This window comes from Mobula birostris, chromosome 3 (assembly GCF_030028105.1).
Source record: "Mobula birostris isolate sMobBir1 chromosome 3, sMobBir1.hap1, whole genome shotgun sequence".
Classification (NCBI taxonomy): Eukaryota; Metazoa; Chordata; class Chondrichthyes; order Myliobatiformes; family Myliobatidae; genus Mobula; species Mobula birostris.
Genome location: NC_092372.1, coordinates 61701094 through 61721678, shown reverse-complemented (window position 1 = coordinate 61721678; position 20585 = coordinate 61701094). Strand labels below are relative to the sequence as shown.

General features: G+C 38.5%; 1 protein-coding gene across 2 annotated transcripts in view; it reads left to right on the top strand.

The window, feature by feature from the left end:
- The window catches only part of dcun1d4 (DCN1, defective in cullin neddylation 1, domain containing 4 (S. cerevisiae)), a 68680-nt gene extending 53417 nt beyond the window's left edge, over window positions 1-15263 (top strand). For both annotated transcript variants that reach the window (XM_072252726.1, XM_072252725.1), the window contains 2 exons: window positions 4447-4549; window positions 11519-15263. In XM_072252726.1, coding sequence (XP_072108827.1) covers window positions 4447-4549; window positions 11519-11574 — 159 coding nt within the window. In that variant the 3' untranslated portion in view covers window positions 11575-15263. The remainder of the gene's footprint in view (window positions 1-4446; window positions 4550-11518) is intronic.
- Window positions 15264-20585: the final 5322 nt, after the last annotated feature.

The window sequence follows — 20585 nt, the reverse complement described above, 5'->3', positions numbered from 1 at the left end:
GTCGACTGCACCTCTTCCTAAAGATGCTGCCTGGCCTGCTGTGTTCACCAGCAACTTTTATGTGTGTTGCTTGAATTTCCAGCATCTGCAGATTTCCTGTTGTTCTGGCTTTTTTATGGCAGTTTTGGAGCAGTGGCTTCTTCCTTGCTGAGCAGCCTTTCAAGTTATGTCAATATAGGACTCATTTTACTGTGGCTATAGATACTTGTCTACCTGTTTCCTCCAGCATCTTCACAAGGTCCTTTGCTGTTGTTCTGGGATTGATTTGCACTTTTTGTGCCAAAGTACATTCATCTCTAGAAGACAGAATGCATCACCTTCCTGAGCAGTATGACGGCTGCGTGGTCCCATGGTGTTTATATTTGCGTACTATTGTTTGTACAGATGAACGTGGTACCTTCAGGCGTTTGGAAATTGCTCCCAAGGATGAACCAGACTTGACATCATTTTCTGACCTCAATCCGATAGAAAATTTGTGGACAGAACTGAAAAAGCATGTGCGAGCAAGGAGGCCTACAAACCTGACTCAGTTACACCAGTTCTGTCTGGAGGAATGGAACAAAATTCCAGCAACTTGCTGTGAGAATCTTGTGGAAGGCTACCCAAAACGCTTGACCCAAGTTAAACAATTTAAAGGCAATGCTACCAAATACTAACAAAGTGTATGTAAACTTCTGACCCACTAGGAAAATGAGGAAAGAAATAAAAGCTGAAGTAAATCGTCCTCTCTACTATTATTCTGAAATTTCACATTCTTAAAATAAAGTAGTGATCCTAACTGACCTAAGACAGGGAATGATTTCTAGGATTAAATGTCAGGAATTGTGAAAAACTGAGTTTAAATGTATTTGGCTAAGGTATATGTAAACTTCTGACTTCAACTGTATATTAAAATACACAAATCATTGCCATGTATCTTTGCTAGTACAATATCAACAAATTCCAGATAAATTCTTGTGAACTGCACCAAATAAAACATCTGGTTTATCGAGTCTAGAACTCATAGTTTAATCTCTAATTTTATCCTGTATTAGGATTTTAGTAACATCTGAACATCACTAATTTACATTTCTGCTGCATCACGTTATATTTGATGTACTGTGGTAAATGAAAGGGATCGAGCAAAACATAGCTTTAGTTTTATTTCAAAAAGCAAAATTGATGGTCTACATCATAAAGGTTCAAAGTTTAAATTAAATTTATTATCAAGGTACATATGTCACCATATACAACCATGTGATTCATTTTCCTGTGGGTATACTCAATAAAGCCGTAATGGAATAATAACCATAATAAAATGAAAAACGGCATCAACTTCAACCAGTGTGCTAAAGGCCACAAGTTGGGCAAGTACAAAAAGAAAAAGAATAATAATAATTACGCAATAAATATTAAGAACATGAGATGAAGAGTACTTGGAAATGAGTCCATAGATTGTGGGAACATTTCAATGAAGGGGCAAGTGCAGTTGCGTGAAGTTATTCCCTTTTGGTTCAAGAGCCTGATGATTGTGGGGTAATAATTATTCCTGAACCTGGAGCTGTGCATCCTGAGGCTCCTGTACCACCTTCCTGATGGCAGCAGCAAGAAGAGAGCATGTTCTGGATGGTAGAGGTCCATGATGATGGATGTTGCTTTCCTGAAACATTGCTTCATGTAGATGTGCTTAATGGTGGGGAGGGCTTTATCTACAGGAGTAAATCAACAGATGCTGGAAATCCAAGCAACACACACAAAATGCTGGAGAACTCAGCAGGCCATGCAGCATCTATAGAAAAGAGTAAACAGTCAATGTTTTAGGCTGAGACCCTTCATTAGGACTCCTGATGAAGGGTCTCAGCCCGAAACATCAACTGTTTACTCTTTTCCATAGATGCTACCTGGCCTGCTGAGTTTCCCCAGCATTTTGTGTGTGTTGCCAGAGCTTTCTCTGTGATGGGGATGGACTATGCCATATCCACTAATTTTTGTAGGGTTTTTCATTCAAGGGCATTAGTATTTGCATACTAGGCTGTGAATATACTCTTCATTACAATTCTATAGAAGTATGTCAAAATTTTGGATGTCATGCCGAACCTTTCCAAACTCCTCAGGAAGTAGAGACACTACCCGGCTTTCTTCGTAATTGTACCTTCATGCGGGGCTCAGGACAGATCCTCTGAAGTAATAACCTTGAGGTTGCTGAGCCTCTCCATCTCTGATCCTCTGGGGACTGGCTTGTGGATCTCCAGTCTCCTCCTCCTGAAGTCAATAATTAGCTCCTTGGTCTTGCTGACATTGTGTATGAGGTTGTAGTTTGGCACCACTCAGCCAGATTTTCATTCTCCCTCCTATATGCTCATTCGGCCTATGACAGTGGTGCCATTAGCAAAATTAAGTATAGCATTGGTGCACAGTCGTAAATGTAAAGTGAGTAGAGCTGCGACCTAAACACACAGCCTTGTGGTGCACGTCCACTAATGAAGATCGTGCAGGAGATGTTGCCAATCCGAGCTGACTAGGGTCTGCAAGGAGGAAATTGGGGAACAGGTTGCGAAAGGAAGTATTGAGGCTAAGGTCTTGAAACTTATTGATTAGTTTTGAGGGGATGATGGCATTGAATGCTAAGCCTTAGTTGATAAAGTGCACCTGAGGTATGCATCTTTACAGTCCAGATGTTGCAGGGTTGTGTGAAGAACCAATGATGACATGGCATCTGCAGTGGACCTGTTGCTCCAGTAGGCAGACTGGAGCAGTTCCAAGCCCTTTCTTAAGCAAGAGTTGACATGTTTCATCACCACCTTCTCAAAGCACTTCATCACTGTAGATGTAATTGCTATTGGACAATAGACATTGAGGCAGGTTACCGTGTTCTTCTTTGGCATTAGTATTATTGAAGCCTGCTTGAAGTAGGTGGTTACCTAACGCTGCAGAAGCGAGAGGTTTACGAACTCGGTGAATACTAGCTAGTTGATCAGTACAGGTTCTTAATTCAGCCAGATACCCTGTCTCGGCCAGATGCTGCTTAGAGGTTCACCCTCCTAAAGGCTGCTTGCACGTTGGCCACAGACTTAAATCACCAAATCATTGGGGCTGTGGAAGTTCATGATGGTTTCTTCATGTTTTGATGGTCAAAACAAGCTGCGAGCACATTGAGCTCGTATGGAAGCAAGCCCTGTTGTTACCTATGTCACTTGATTTAACTTTATAACGAGGTGATGGTATTTAAGCCCTGCCATAACTGTCGTGTTATTCGTTGATTCAAGTTTAGTCCAGAATTGCCACTTTGCCCATGAGATGGCTTTCTGGAGATTATACCTGGACCACTTGTAACTTTCTTGGTCACCAGACTTGAATGCCTCTGATCTGGTCCTCAGCATATTTTGAATCTCATAGTTCATCGAGGGCTTCTGGCTGTGGAAGACTCTGAATGATTTTGTGGGGACACACTCGTCTACAATTGTTTTAATAAAGTCTGTGACAATCATGGTGTATTCATTCAAATCCACAGATGAGTCCCTGAACACGACCCAGCCTACCAATTTGAAACAATCCCATAGATACTCCTCTGCCACCTGCGATCACCTCTTTGTTGTCCTAATTTCTGAAACTTAGTGCCTTAGCATATGTCTGCATGCAGGTAGAAGGACAGTCAAGTGATCAGATTTACTGAAATGCGGTTCTGGCATGGATTGGTAATGGTCTTGTGTATTGGGATCTCTGGTGCTGCAGGTTTTAATCCAATAGTAATTGGGCAGGGTTGGTTGCTGGTGGAATGTGAATAGCAATTAGTATTATGGAGCAGTACTCCCTAGGTAAATGGAACAGACAGCATTTGACTGTTAGATGTTCAAGGTCAGGGGAACAAGAGTTTGATGAAACCATCATATTGGAGCACCACTGAGAGTTTTATCATGAAACACACACCTCCATGTTTTGCCTTTTCTGAATTAGCACTTCTGTCCATTCTGTAAATCAAGAAGCCTTCGGGTCTGATTACTGTATCTAGTGTGCTGGCAGAAAGCCACGTCTCGCTCAAACAAAGGACACGGTAATCATTCATTTCCCTCTGATACAGCAATCTTGCCTCCAGGTCTTCAATTTTGTTCTCCAGCAACTGCACATTTGCTAATAAGATGCTGGGTAGAGTGGGCCTCATATCTCTGTTTCAGCTTGGCTTCGAGCCAAATGTCCTCTCACTCCCCAGCCCCCCCGCCTCACTTTGCTTCCAACCATGGCGATGAACGTTCATCTGCTTAAAGATGCCATACCTGCATGGTCCACTGAGTCCTTCAGAAGATCCAGGAAATCTGTAGATCATTAAGTTGTTTTAGAAGAACATTGCCTAAAGGGAAATTACATGCTGCAGATTGCAGTGAGAATAATATAAAGGAAGTATATTTAGAAGTGTTGTATGTAGACCTGAATAAAATGATTCATGCTATTTTTAAAAATTGTTCTTTGCAGCAATCTAAGTATAAAGTGATCAACAAGGACCAGTGGTGCAATGTGCTCGAATTTAGCAGAACAATTAACCTTGATCTTGGCAACTATGATGAAGATGGGGCTTGTAAGTATGCTAAGAGGAACTCTTTCCACTTTTCTCCTTCTCTGATGACCTTTTTAACATCTATGACTGAGGTAGTGAGCTCCAACTGGCTGCTGAAAAAGAGACCTGATGCTGGAAGATGTACAGAATTAATTTGTGATTTCTTTCTTTGGGCTAACTAGTAAATCAGAAATGCATTATATTAGTAAGCTGACTACTTAACTCAGTATACATCGATCAAGATAAACACAGGAAAACAAAACTTGAAAATGCGTTAACTATTCATTATCGAATTGATTGGGACGACACTGAGAATTTGTTAGTAGTATTACTGTCTCACAGCTCCAAGTTCCTGACTTCAATCCTGAACACTGTGGAGTTTGCATGATCTTTCTTTAAGCATATGGTTTTTCCTTGGGGTCCTGTTTCCTACTATGTCTCAAAAACAGTAGAAACTGGTTAAATGGTTGCTGTAAATCCTTCCTTGCAGTGATGCGCAATTGAATATATGGGGAATGGGAGATTCCAATTCCTATTCCCATATAGAATAAGACCATAAGATATAGGAGCAGAATTGAGTCATTGTGGGATCCAGTTTTCCACTCAGCCCGAGTCTCTTGCTTCTCCCCCTATCCATTCATACCCTGACTAATCAAGAATCTATCAACAAACAAGAGAAATTCTATAGATGATGGAAATCCGAGCAACACACACAAAATGCTGGAGGAACTCAGCATGCCAGGCAACATCTATGGAAAAAAGTACAGTCAACATTTCGGCCCAAAATGTCGACTGTACTCTTTTTCCATAGATGCTGCCTGGTGTGTTGAGTTCCTCTAGCATTTTATATGTATTGCAAGAATCTATCAACCTCTGAATCTGAGATTAATGGGCTTGTAGGGAAAATAGAAGTTTAATGTAGGATTAGTGTAAAAAGGATGCTTCAAAATTGGTGCAGTCTCGGAAGGGTGAAGTTGGCCTCATGGTATCATTTTTCAGTAGCAATTCTCAGTCCTTGATGCCAAGTATTAAATGGAATATTCACTTTTTTGACCATCCTGTTCCTGGTTTGCGTTTCTTCATTGACAGAAGAGCAAAGTCAAGAGCAAAGCATCTTGCATCGTAAAATTATTAATTTGTGTTAAATGTTGTAGTGATACAAATAATGAAGTATTTTATAACTTAAGATTTTTAAATGGCAGAAACTGTTTTTTGCTCTGCTTAGTCAATTCTGAATGCAAGCTCAGATGTACATAGTTGATGAATCCAGTTGAGGCCCAAAAGATTTCTGGATGACATACTATCTGGTACTCCACTAGTTCATTGGAGATTCCAGTTACGTGCCATCAATAAAGTGCACAGCAGATTCTTTCAGTGCTCAGCTGAACACTAGTTGTCATCAAAGGTAAGATGTAAGCTGCTATTCTGCAACGGCAGTGATGTTTCATATTTTGTTATACAGTATGGTGTAGCTACCTCCATCATATTCCATGGGAGTTGTAGTAGCCACTGTGACACCTTTGTCAGAAAAGTCATTTTTGTAAATAGTTGTTGGAACTGCTGGGCAGACGCAGGAAATACTAAGAAAAACATTTGAGCAATGTCAAGGTTGCATACAAAGGAGAACAACTTCTGGTTATTACATAGACAGTACGTAATAAAGAGATCCCAGCTGTAGCATTGTGTACAGTGTGCTCCTTGGTGGTTTTATCTGGGAACTCATACTGAAATGATCACTGATTACTCACAGAATTTGTCGGCCAATCAAATATAATCTTTCTGTGCATTGTAGCTCTCAGCAATGATGCCTTGAATAACCTGCACCATTTACACAAAGTAATTTAGAAATATTTCTTAAATGCCTATTTCTTCAATGTAGTTTCACGACGTACTTCTATATCTGAATAAGTGACTTCTTAAAGAGATTCATTGGAAAAGTTATACAACATCCACGGAAAATATGTGTTGTCTAAGAGCTGGTGGTTTTAATGTACGTTCAAAAAATTCTTTTGCAATTCTCAGTGGCAGAAGGCTATCCTACGTTCTATAGTGTTTGTATGATTTTGTTTCTTCTCTGAGAGTTCTGGTGGGGGGAACTAATTGTGAATAGTCTACATGTGGATGCATTCACTTAGCAGATGCTAATACTCGTATAATAAGACTGTTTAAGGTAGAAAAAATAACTTTTCTGTCAAGTAATTTGGGTATTGAAAAATGCTTTGCAAACAAGTATTTTTAGTGTAGAAAGAGGCAGTTAATTTTCTCACAAACTGCAGCAGGGTTATATCTAGATCATCTTTTGCAGAGATGATCCAGATCAGGGGTTCCCAATCTTTTGTTATGCCATGGGCCAATACCATTAAGCCAGAGGTCTGTGGACCCCAGGCTGGGAACCCCTGATCTAGATATTAGCCCCATCAGTAGTGAGAAGTCTGCTCTTCAAAGTAGTTTTATGTACATTTTAGCTTTGTGTTGCATCTAGAAAATCTTCATGGTTAGATTTTTGTGCTCAAGCCTCTGGATCAAGGTTCTGATCTTTACCCTCTAATTCTGGCTATCAAGAGCCAGATCACTCATTTAGTTACAACAATCCGCAAATACTCTGGTTATAAATCTTGTAAATGCTTTAAAATGAATGGGTCTTGCAAGAATTCAAGATTGTTTAATGTCATTTCCACTACATAATTGTTACTCCAGATCTGATGCAGCACGAAAAGAAACACAATAAAATAAAGAACACAATAATATAAAACACAATACATAGAAGTAAGATAGCTTATATACATCGTATGTTCATAAAGTGACGCTAGGCACAGGAGTGTCTGTATGTAAGGTGACTCCAACAAGAAATGATAAAGTAGTGGTGGAGGGGGGGTAGTGTGGAGTGGTGTTTTAGTTAGTGGAAGTATTGATCAGCCTTACTGCTTGGGGAAAATAACTTTTTGAGCCTGGTGGTCCTCCTGTGGATGCTATGTAACTTCCTCCCTAATGGGAGTGGAGCAAATAGTCCATAAGCAGGATGGGTGGGATTGTTCATGATGTTACTAGCCATTCCAACACTTTTCTGTATATACATCCTTGATTTGGTTTGGTTGGGGGCGGGGGGGGGGGCGGTGCGGAGAGTGCAGTAGGCTGGTGCCAGTGATGCATTGGACAGTTTTGACTACCCATTGAAGAGCATCCCTGTCTGCCACAGTGCAGTTGCCGTTTTATTCAGTGATGCAGCATGTTAGGATGCTCTCTACCGCACACGTGTAGAATGACGAGAGCTCTTTACAACATTTCCTGAGGCTGAAGAGATCTTTAGAACATCTCTACAGCATTTTTCCATGAGCATTAAAAAGTTAACTGTTAGCATGGGCCATGTTATGATGGTGAACTGAGTCACTGGAGAGACGCTGAAGCTGGTGATAGTAAAGGTCTTTATTCATCACAACAAGCAGGCATTCTCCGAGAAACCTGCTTGGAAGTCACCCACCCAAACTCAAAGTACATCAATTTTTTATCCTCTCAAGATCAAAAGTAATAGCAAGTGATTCAGTGCAGTTTCAGTAGCGACAATGATGTAGTTTACTTCTATATGTTGAGTCTGAGAGTGCGTCCGCTGAGTTACATACCTACAATTGGAGACACCTCTGAATGTTCAAACACCTTTGCTGGAATGAACTAATTCACAAGGATGGTCTAAAAGCTTCGGAGAATAAAGATCCCAAACAACCAAAATTAATGTTGTGAAGGCAGACCCCAACTATTGATAGAGCATGTCTGCCTGTGACCATGTTTGATGTGCTAGGTGACAAAATCTATCTGATCTGTAAAAATGTTGACCATACCTCTTCCTAGAGATGCTGCCTGGCCTGCTGCGATCACCAGCAACTTTGATGTGTGTTGCTTGAATTTCCAGCATCTGCAGAATTCCTCGTGTTTGCGTTGATCTGTAAGCTTCCTTGATCTTGGTTACGGTGGTGCAGAATAACTTAGCCAATGTTCCTTGGTGTGGTGTAATCCAATTAACATAACTCCTTGTCTTGGCTGCTGTATACGAGAACACATCATGGTCTCATCACTTTACAAACGTTGTTTACAAAGCTGACCTTTTCACTTCAAAGTGAATATTACTTGCAATTTATATGAGAACTGAAGACTGATTCTCATTTGAATTAATGTCTGCTATATTCACATAATTCCATAACTCATGAATCCCTAACAGATTGTATACCTTAAAACTAATTTGGGGCATACAAGTTTTTAATGTTACTTGCATTCCAGAGCAAGATCTTGTCTTAATTCAAGGTAGGATAATCCAGGTGGGCAAACCTGACAAGATATGGATTGTTTCTGGCAAAGTTTCCAATTAATTAAATAGTAATGTGACAGTGTTCTGTATTGGTCAAAATTGTAGACTTTTGTGTTCCTGTACACTTTTGTGATGCAATAGTGTTGGACAGTTATTGCCCAAATCGAAAGGTATAGTTGGCTTGAACAAATACTGTTTTGTCTAAAAGCAAAACCCAATTATAAGTGGGAAATGTACTTGAGATGTTCTGTACTTAAGCTGACTGGGAAAAACCTCTGAAGATAAGCATCTACATATAAATTCTTAGGAGGTAATTGAATAGGCTCTCCTGTGCCTGACACATTTGACATGCTTTTATCACTGGTGGAAATTATAAGCAGAATACTCAGAATAGTAAGTTAATATGAATTTTAATGGACTTCAATCATAGTTCTATGCTTAACATAGAAATTCTAATGTCAAATATTTTCTCAGTTTGAATGGTAAATAAATGTAGACTCTTTGTCAAAGGATTTGTTTAAAGCTGTTTGATTAAAGTTAATAATCCATGTATTATTTTAATCATGCTTTGCAACCTCTTTGAAAATTGTTCTTGGTTGAGCCTTGTCTGCTCTTTAGGACTAAGTTGTCCTGACATTTAATGGATCTATGACTTGGACTTCATAACTGTAATGCCATCTCTTATCTTTTCATTTTGACCTGGAAATAGTCACCGTCACCCTCTGTCAATTTCCACCTTCACTACATAAATGTTTACATATATGAAAGTTTGCCTCAACTGAGTTTCACAAAATCAGGTTTTCTAGGAGATAAGATTCCAAGCACGTCTATGTCATCTGACATCTAAATTATTACAGAACTATCTTACTTCAGAGGGGAAAACATTTTATGGTAAAATGAGTTATTCTAAATCTGTTCATAAACAACTTAAACAGGCTTCAGTTGGTTTTTGAGTCCATGACGTCAATACTTTCACACTTATATGTTTGTTACTATCTAGATTTGCGTCTGTACCTATTATTAGTACATTTGTCTTTGCAATTATTTTACAACTGTAGTCAAGTGGCTTCATACTCCTCTGCTGTATATTGTTTGTGAGCTTATTAAATTAGGAAGATATTTACATAGAGTGTTATGTGTGGAATCTTTATTTCCAAAGTAAGGGGTATCTTCCATATACCATGATTATCCCATCCCCTCGTGTTTCTATTGGTGTCTACAGGGGTACTCATTGTTTTTTTTTGAGGGGGGTGAGTTGAGGCAATTTAACAGCCAATACAAATCTCAATTCTCAAACATCTAGACTTTGCAGCTAAAGCTTTAGAGAAAGACGACATTGCATCTTTTGCATTGTGATATTTTCAAGTACTTGCTAAACACATCTGCAGAACTAATCAAGTTAAATTTTACTTGTTGCGGTATATGGAGGAGCATGGTCAAAGGATGAAGGAAACACTAGGGTATCTAATTTATCTAATGCCATTCATAGATGGTGTTTCACTTCAAATTAGTGGTTTGGTTATTAAATTGAAGAAAAATCATATGTAGTGGAGTGAGGTATAGTGAAAAGCTTTGTCCCCACACTCATTCATTATATTTATTTTCATCCAAGTAGAAGGGAATTGTTTTTAAAAGCAGGCAGAACAATTTCCCATCTATCCATGGCAGAACAAAACTATGGTTGTTTGGAAGACCCTAGAAGAGCAAAAGTCCAAAACCTTACAGGTGGTGAGCCACTGTGAGTTATGTCCTTGAGATGAGTGCAAAGTAAAACAATGTGAAAGTGCTGTTGATTCTAGCCTTGCCCATCGTTACCAGTTTGGAAAGCTTCATTGGCTCTCTACTCTGATCAGATGGAGTTGAGTTGGGATCGGATGATGTCATTGCACCCTAATCAGCATATTTAGTCAACTTCAGATGGGTGCCTTAGCCTTCTAGTCAAGCAGGTTAAAATTGACTAAGACATTAGTAACAAATTTGTTTTAACCACCTGGTGTGCATTAAATGGGTGTAGCTTATCCTAAAGTTTTAAATACTTGACCCATTTTCTACCTTGTCCAAAACTATTTTACATCTGCTTTCATTTAAAGTAAGTTGTCAATTTCCTCAATTAAGGTTTTTGTCTAGTTTGTGTATTGCTTTTGTTACTGATTAAATAAATTCTAATTCCATACAATTTACTAATCAAGTAAAAATGCGCAAGTGGGATCGGATAATCTGCATTCCAAACCAGAAGAAATAAATAGTATCTATGTAATATTTTGTGATTCTTCATATCTTAAACTGTTTCAAATAATAAAATAAATTCCAGAGTCATATCAGATCAGAAAAAAAGCTAATGTTCCAATAGAAAATTCCCTCTTAATAGGATCTTAAAATTAGTTATGTCCCCAATGTGTGTGCTTGTTTTTCCTATTTTACTCTCGCCCTCTGGCTTGGGTGCCCAGCCAATGTTTTTCCTTTGGTTGCTCATCTGTATCTGTCTGATAGCAAATTTTGGGTTATAGTCTTCCTATTTCCAAATGTGAATCATGCCGATGATTACTGTAGTCTTTTTTTAATGCCTTAAAAAGCTTTTGTGAAGATGCCACCTTGCTTTGAAGCAGCTGTACTCTGAGTTTGGTACCCTCTGATGGTGTTTTAATTATCATGTTCTGATTGCAATATCAAATTCTCATTTTTCTTCGTTTCAGGGCCAGTCTTGCTGGATGAATTTGTGGAATGGTTTAAAGACAGACAGATGTCCTAGCACTTTAACTTCAGGAACAACATCTATATTCAAAATTAGCCATAAAAGACCTAGGAAAACAGATTTGAAGAATGTTTTTGTTTTATGCCCTCCCCCCAAAATATCTGACTTGCTGTAAGCATTAAATATCTACAAGCACTTAAATCTGGTATCAAACTTTCTTCTGAGCCTTTTGTTTTTGCTTTCTTTTTGTAATGGGACTACATCAGTGGTACAGCAAACCACACTGATAGCTTGCTGTTGAACTTGTGAGTTGTGTTGTAAGCTGTTTTGCGCAGAAATCTTTTTGAGGAAAGATAATAAATCCTGATGAAAATTGTATTAAATGGTTAAAAGTCTTAGATAAATATTTGTTGAAGACTTGTTAACTAAACCAATATATGTATGCATTTAGAACTGTTTTGTATAGCTTAATTGATGAATCTCAAGATTAGATTATTTTTAGAGTATAAACTGTTGGATTGTGGTATAGCAAAATTTTGATTCACTGCACCAAGCTGTAATCTGTTGAAATAGTGCATCATAATGGGTTGTTTAAGCCCTAATTCTTGCCTTGTCTACCCTGGCTAATAGGCTGGGCTGCTGTTCTTTCATGTTCTATATTTTGTATAACAGCTGCAAACATTAAATTGGGCACAGAAGCTTGATAGTATTAAGAGGTTTGCACGATTTAAAAGTTATTAGAATGTGTGAGTGTCATATGTATAGACCAACTAGTATTCTGTTATGTGTTCACATCAGAATCATGTGAATTGATTAATTTTTTCTCCCTTTCTGCTGTTCAATGAAGAGGAAAGTACTGACTCGGTCTTTCTGTTCTTTAATGCAGTGTTGCAGGCCAGCTGCAATAATCTAATTCAGCTTTGAATTAAACATTTGATTAAGATTAATGTAAACTGGACCATGATGGTGCCATTAAAGCTGCTTTTTGATCATGTCAACAATTTGTGCATCTAAAACAGGTGATTTTTGTTTTAGTTTGCTTTTTTTCTGTTGCCTTAGACAACTCCTACCAAAGATGTTTATTGCCCTTCTAGCCATATGCAGAAAAGTCAATAAAATATAGAGACCTTGTACTGCATCTTTTCCTATAACAATTGACTTATGCTTTGTATATTTTTCTCTCAGATTCACGTGCATTTGAAAACTGGTGAATTTTTATCTGTGATATGGGGCACTGATGCTACATTATTGATTGTAATTTAATTATAAATCGTAAAGCATCTTTTAACTTTGTCCAGCATTGATTACGCTATTAGGGGAAAATACATGTGTAAAAATTAGTCTTTTTCCAAATAAACTTGCTCATGTCAACTGTGAATAGCATTCTACAGAAATGCAACAATTTAGATTATTGGTATTGTATACCAATTTAATTACTTCAGTCAAGTTCACCAACAAGTTAATTGCTTGAGGCCCTCCTTTGGCCAAGGCCAGCCATGAATGTTGCTTTCTGGTTGTCTATGTGATATGCAAGCCAGGGCAGTACGATATGGAGACGATATGGTAAGGAAAGTGACTGGATTTGAGGTGCCAGTAACCCGCCTTTGCTCCTGCTGTCAGTTGAAATGGTTCCGCTGTGCTCAGTAGTTAAGCTCCATGTGAATGTCGAGATTGGACTTGGTTGTCAGAGATAATTTGAGAGGCATACCATTGGGAGCATTTGATAGGTAGAGGGAGCTTATCCCACTACTTCCCTTGGTTATGACAACTTTAATTGTATTGTCTTCAAATTAACTTTATTTCAGTTGTTTGTTTAGACAATGAGTATATTAAAACAGTCTTTAATAATGACCTTTTTGAAGTGCTTATGTACTGTCATCACATTTCTCCAAAAACAAAATGGAAAATTAAGTTCCATGAATTTATAACATAAAACAAAGGCTGTTTAGTTTCTACTTTGAGGTTAAAATATTGCTGTGATCAACAAGGAATGCATCCTCTGGTTAAACTATTGTCACATTTAGTGGTGCTTTTAAGCAGTTTAACATTGAAGCATCTTTAAAACCTTTCTCTTTCTCTTACCCATCCCTTATCTTCTCCCATCCCCCACCTTTTTGGACTGGATCTATTATAAAGATACATTTTGCTTGATTCACCTTTACAATATAGTTGATGATGAACTATACTTGCTTAGTTTTCAGTCTTCTGGTAACACACAATCTACTCAGTTGTCTTGGAAGTTGACCTTCTCATTAAGTTACAGATGCATTTTAAATAATGTATATCAGCATTAAACAGTGTAGTGTATTGAAGAATAAGTGAGAAAAATACAATACCATCTGCCATTGGGAATGGCCAAAGGTTTGGAAGTGTCAGGTTTAATATAAACTATCTTAAATGCTTATTTCGTATAGTTCTCAATTTTTCATCTGGAATTACCTACAAATAGAATAATCTTAAAAAAAAAACAAACTGTTGGCTAGTACACCACTAAAATGCACAATTCTTTGGCTATTTCTATAGCTGCAGCTAAGTTTACACTTTGATTCACGTTGAAGTACCATATTTCTCATTTTGAAATTGGATCAAAAATTGCAATCCCAGTGTGGAAGTCACCTCTCGGACACTTGTTTTGAAAGCTGTGGTGTAGCTGATATTTTTTTTTTTTTTTTTTTTTTTTTGATATTACTGCCTTGGAAATCTCTAACTTGTGTTCAAGAGAAGCGTTACATATTTGGCATTCACATCTCTCTCGCTCTCTCGCTCTCTCTTTGATCAGTTAAGCATATTAGATATTTATCCATCTAGATGCAGTAAAAATCTGTATTGCACTTTATAGGAGCATTTAATTCAATAAACGGTGTGTGAAAATGCCTGAATTCCTGAGTTAAAATATTTTTCGAATGACAGTGTCCTTGTTTCACTGACCAGTAACAGTAACTTTACTGTCATCCTTTTTCAAAAGCATCAAATGGAAAATGAAGTTTCAAGCATTCATAATATGAAACAAAGGCTGTTTAATTTTCACTAAGTCAAAACATTTCTCTGATCAACAAGGAATGTATCATCTAATTCAAAGATTGTTACATGGATATGCACTTTTAAGCAGCTGGTTGTTTAATATTGAAATACTTAAAGCCTTTCTTTCCCTTGCCCATCCCTCCTTTTCCCCTCCCCCAACCCATGAATTTTGATAATTACTAAAATTTATAGAATATCACCCATTTTAATTTACTTCCCATCACTGGAAAGCCCAAGTGAGTCTTTGTATGGATCATAAAGACTGCCTTATACAATGAAGAAGTTGATATTTTAGGTAATTTTTGTGGTGACTAAACTGTTACATTTTCTTCTCCTTTGCCTGAGTGCACAAAATTGAGGATGATGCATTTTTTTCACATAAAGGACCTTTCATCAAACTTCATTTTGTATTTTGTCCAGTCACTGTATGTAGCTGTACCTTTGGTCCAATTTCTTTGAAAAATATTACAAATAGATTTAAAATATCAAATTCAATGTACTACATTTAGTCAATATCAATGTAAAATATGTCTTGATACGAAAGAACAGTTGTTCAAATAAGTGGTGCTCCCATTCTTTAAGGTTTTGTAATTTTAAAGTCCTCATTGGAATAGTGAAAATAACTTGTTGAGTGCATTGATTTTGTATGTTATGCCAGCTTTTTATTTTTGTTAGCTCACATCTGTATTCATATTAGTGTCATTAAATGTTGATTAAATTGAAAAGTGGGTGTTTTCGATTTGTCACATTCATGTATATTAGAAACCCTAAGACATTACAGTACCAAATCCTCCTTGTATCTTGAAAAGACAAGTTCTCTATCGCTTGAAATTGCTTTGGGTGTTGGGCATGGTATAAATGCATTACAGCACTTGCGTCTATTACTGAGTTTTCAAAGCTTAAAAGTTTTTGGAGGAGAGATGTGATCTTTTCAGACTTAAGTAGTGCAACTCCCTTAACCTGGCAAACATGGACTTCTACTGCTGGACAAGCTGTTAATAATCCAGCACAAGTTGTAAACATAGTTGAATAAATTTTTCATTGAACTCTATGGGGAATGAGGGAAACAGAAACAGGCAACTTTTAAAAGGAAGCAATGCAACTGGAATCCCAGTGAGTGAAGTTACTTTTTACATTGAAGTTTAGTTGTTTTATTTCCTGGTATTTTTAAATTGAATCAATTATAATTGAGGCTTGCCTCTCCTTTGAAATGAATGAATTCATTTAAGTGTTTGTAGTCTAATCTAGTGCAGGTTCAATAGCAGATGCCAGTGTTTCCACAGAACTGTTGAGAGTGCAAGAATTTTATGCTTCCCAGCAACAGAGCACACTTGGAGAATCACTAAGTGCTGCTGAATTTGAATTGAATAACGTGATACTGGCAATTATATTGAACCACAAGTATTTCTCAGGAAAATTTTGGTCAATAAAAATGATGACTGAACAATTAAGTACATTAATGACTCGTCACCAGTAGCATATCAGTAAATGGAGAGTGCTGAGATTAGACCAGTCAAATGGGACTGTAATATCAAACTCTTTTCAATTTTAATTTGATTATAATAGTTTGACTTGCAGACAGCTTGACGAATTTGACTGATGAAGTCCTAGCATTGTATTTTACAAAAAAATCTTTGTTAGACTTGGTGTGACCAAGCATAAGATGCAAGGTTTTTTTAGTGTATTCATGCGAGTTGGAGAGATTTTTTTCCACTTTGAAGTAATTTGCAAAAGTGCTAATGGTAGTATACTGAATTGGTAATTTCCAGATATATGATACATAAGGGGGAATTAGAAATATGACTGAATTTGAAGCTAAACATGGAAAAATATGCTGTTTTGATGAAGAACATGCTGACCTTTTTAAATTTTATTGGCTATTTTATTAGCTAGTCAGTCAAAATGGTTTAATTCTTTATCTGCTTTGGTTCAGATGCTGCCTGACCTGCTGAGTTCCTCCAGCATTTTTTGTGTGCTGTTCCGGATTTCCAGCGTCTGCTGTCTTTTTTGTGTCACTTTGATTCAATGCTGCTTTTCAGTGTTAGAACATCAGTGCATATAAATTATATATTTTGTGGCCAAACTAAAAAAATTGAGTGAAACAATGTGCAATTTTATTTTAATACATTATTTTAAATTGAGTCAATTTAAATTGAGTTTATTTTTCCTCTCAACCCTGTTTTCCTGTCTTCTCCCCGACTCCCTAATATTTTCCTTTGACTCCCTTACTATTGGTGAACCTATCGACCACTGTATTAATTTTACCCGATGACTTGGCCTCTAGAGATACCTGGCAATAGATTCCAGATTTGCCACCCTCTGACTATAGAAATTCCTCCTCATCTCTGTACTACAGGGACATCCCTCTGAGGCTCTCCACTATTTGCATAATATGCATTGGTGTTTGGTGATACTGCAAATCTCAGCCCATACAATCATATAGTGATATGAAGCTTACCAATGAGTAATCATTTGTATGTTGCTTGAAATAATTGGCTCAAAATGCTTCAATAATCCTGTAATTTTACTGCACTATCAATGGCTAAGGGGTAACAATACAGGTATATAAAACTGACAGGCGTAGATAGCCTTTTCCCCCCAGGGTGGAAATGTCAAATATTAGAAATAGGAGGGAGAAGTTTTTTAAAAAAAAAAGCCTTGTAAATCTTAACAGAGGGGTAGATGATGGAGGCAGACATAACATTTAAAAGCATTTAGACATACATGAACAGGCAGGACATGGAAGGAATACAGACCACATGCAGGCAAATGAGATTTGTGGGCTGAAGGATCTGTTCTAGTGCTGTACTGTACTATTTCAGAAAAAAATGTATAATTATAAAATGAGACATTTTTATTGAATATGCAAGTTTTGATTGAGCTGCCAGAGGATATGGGGGCGATCTGTACATTTAAAGGAAGTTTGGATAGGTAAATGGAGAACTATGGTCCATGTGCAGGTCAATTGGACAGGCAGAATAACAGTTTGGCACAGGCTACATAGGCGGTAAGGACTATTTCTGATCTCCACTGCTGCATGACTGAAGAAGCTCAGAGACGTCTGCTTTCACCCTGCCTTGTGAACCTGGATCCTGGACTTCCTGTCAGATCGCCGGCAAGTGGTAAGAGTGGGCTCCCTCACCTCTGTCCCTTTGACCCTCTAACACAGGAGCCCCCAGGGCTGTGTCTTAAGCCCCCTCCTTTACTCTCTGTATACCTATGACTGTGTCACCACCCATAGCACCAATCTGCTCATTAAATTTGCAGGTGATATTACATTGATTGGGCTTATCTGAGATAATAATGAGGTAGCCTACAGAGAAGAAGTCATCACCCTGACTTCTGGGTGTCAAGAAAACAATCCCTCAATGTTGCAAAAACAAAGGAGCTGGTTGTGGATTACTGGAGGAACGGAGACAGGCTCACCCCTATTGACATCAGTGAATCTGGGGTTGAGTGGGTGAACCGCTTTAAATTCCTCAGTATACACATTACCAAGGACCTCACCTGGTCTGTACATACCAGCGGTGTGGTGGAAAATAAAACACAACAGCACCTCTTTCACCTCAGATGGTTGAAGAAGTTCAGCATGAGTCCCCAGATCCTAAGCAGAAAGCTCAAGAAGGGATCGTACAGTATGGCCAAGTGAAATAGGAATTGATACGGGAGGTGAGGGGAGTAATGAATTAAAAGTATTGTAATATGAATGCAAGGAGTATAAGAAATAAAGTGGATGAGCTTGAGGCACAGTTGGAAATTAGTAAGTATGATGTTATGGGAATAACAGACATGGCTTCAAGTGGACAGGGCCTGGGAAATGAATATTCAAGGATATCGAAAGGACAGACTGATGGGCAGAGGGGGTGGGGTGGCTCTGTTGGTGAGGAATAATATTCAGTCCCTTGTGAGGGAGGACATAGAATCAGGAGACGTAGAGTCAGTATGGATAGAACTGAGAAATTCTAAGGGTAGAAAGACCCTAATGGGTGTAAGTTGAATCAAGAGTTAAAATTGGCATGTCACAAAGGTAATGCTACAGTTGTTATGGGGGACTTCAACATGCAGGTCGACTGGAGGAATCAAGTTGGTACTGGACCCCAAGAAAGGGAGTTTGTGGAGTCCCTCCGAGATGGATTCTTAGAACAGCTTGTACCGGAGCCTACCAGAGAGAACACAATTCTAGATTTAGTGTTGTGCAATGAACCAGATTTGATTAGGGACTTCGAGGTAAAGGAGCCATTAGGAGGTAGTGACTATAATACGATAAGTTTTAATCTACAATTTGAGAGGGAGAAGGGAAACGCAGAGGTGTCAGAATTACAGTTGAACAAAGGGAACTATGGTACTATGAGGGAGGAGCTGGCCAAAGTTCAATGGAACAATACCCTAGCAGGGTTGACAGGGGAACAGCAATGGCAAGTGTTTCTGGGAATAATGCAGAAGGTGCAGGATCAGTTCATTCCAAAGAGGAAGAAAGATCCTAAGGGGAGGCCGTGGCTGACAAGGGATGTAATGGACAGTATAAAAATAAAAGAGAAGTATAACATAGCAAAGATGAGTAGAAAGCCAGAGGATTGGGAAACTTTCAAAGAGCAACAGAAGGTAACTAAAAAGGCAATACGCCGAGAAAAAATGAGGTACGAAGGTAAACTAGCCAAGAATATAAAGGAGGATAGTAAAAGCTTCTTTAGGTATGTGAAAAGGAAAAAAAATAGTTAAGACCAAAATTGGGCCCTTGAAGACAGAAGCGGGTGAATTTATTATGGGGAACAAGGAGATGGCAGACGAGTTGAACAGGTACTTTGTTTGTGTCTTCCCTAGTGAAGACAGATCCAATCTCCCAGATGTAATAGTGGCCAAAGGACCTAGGGTAACGGATGAATTGAAGGAAATTTATATTAGGCAGGAAATAGTGTTGGATAGGCTGTTGGGTCTGAAGGCTGATAAGTCCCCGGGACCTGATGGTCTGCATCCCAGGGTACTTAAGGAGGTGGCTTTAGAAATCGTGGATGCATTGGTAATCATTTTCCCATGTTCTATAGATTCAGGATCAGTTCCTGTGGATTGGAGGGTGGTTAATGTTGTCCCTCTCTTCAAGAAGGGAGGAAGAGAGAAAACAGGGAATTATAGACTGGTTAGCCTGACGTCGGTGGTGGGAAAGATGCTGTAGTCAATTATAAAAGATAAAATTACGACACGTCTGGATAGCGGTAACAGGATTGGTCCGAGTCGGCATGGATTTATGAAGGAGAAATTGTACTTGACTAATCTTCTGGAATCTTTTGAGGATGTAACTATGAAAATGGACAAGGGAGAGCCAGTGGATATAGTGTACCTGAACTTTCAGAAAACCTTTGATAAAGTCCCACATAGGAGATTAGTGGGCAAAATTAGGGCACATAGTATTGGGGGCAGAGTACTGACATGGATTGAAAATTGGGTGGCTGACAGAAAACAAAGAGTAGCGATTAATGGGTCCCTTTCAGAATGGCAGGCGGTGACCAGTGGGGTACCGCAGGGTTCAGTGCTGGGACTGCAGCTGTTTACAATATATATTAATGATTTAGATGAGGGAATTAAAAGTAACATTAGCAAATTTGCCGATGACACAAAGCTGGATGGCAGTGTGAAATGTGAGGAGGATGTCATGAGAAGGCAGGGTGACTTGGACAGGCTGGGTGAGTGGGCAGATGCAGTTTAATGCGGATAAAAGTGAGGTTATCCACTTTGGTGGTAAGAACGGGAAGGCAGATTATTATCGAAATGGAGTCAAGTTAGGAAAAGGGGAAGCACAACAAGATCTAGGTGTTCTTGTACATCAGTCACTGAAAGCAAGCATGCAAGTACAGCAGCCAGTGAAGAAAGTTAATGGCATGCTGGCCTTCATAACAAGGGGAATTGAGTATAAGAGCAAAGAGGTCCTTCTGCAGCTGTACAGGGCCCTGGTGAGACCACAGCTGGAGTACTGTGTGCAGTTTTGGTCTCCAAATTTGAGGAAGGACATTCTTGCTATTGAGGGAGTGCAGCGTAGGTTCACAAAGTTAATT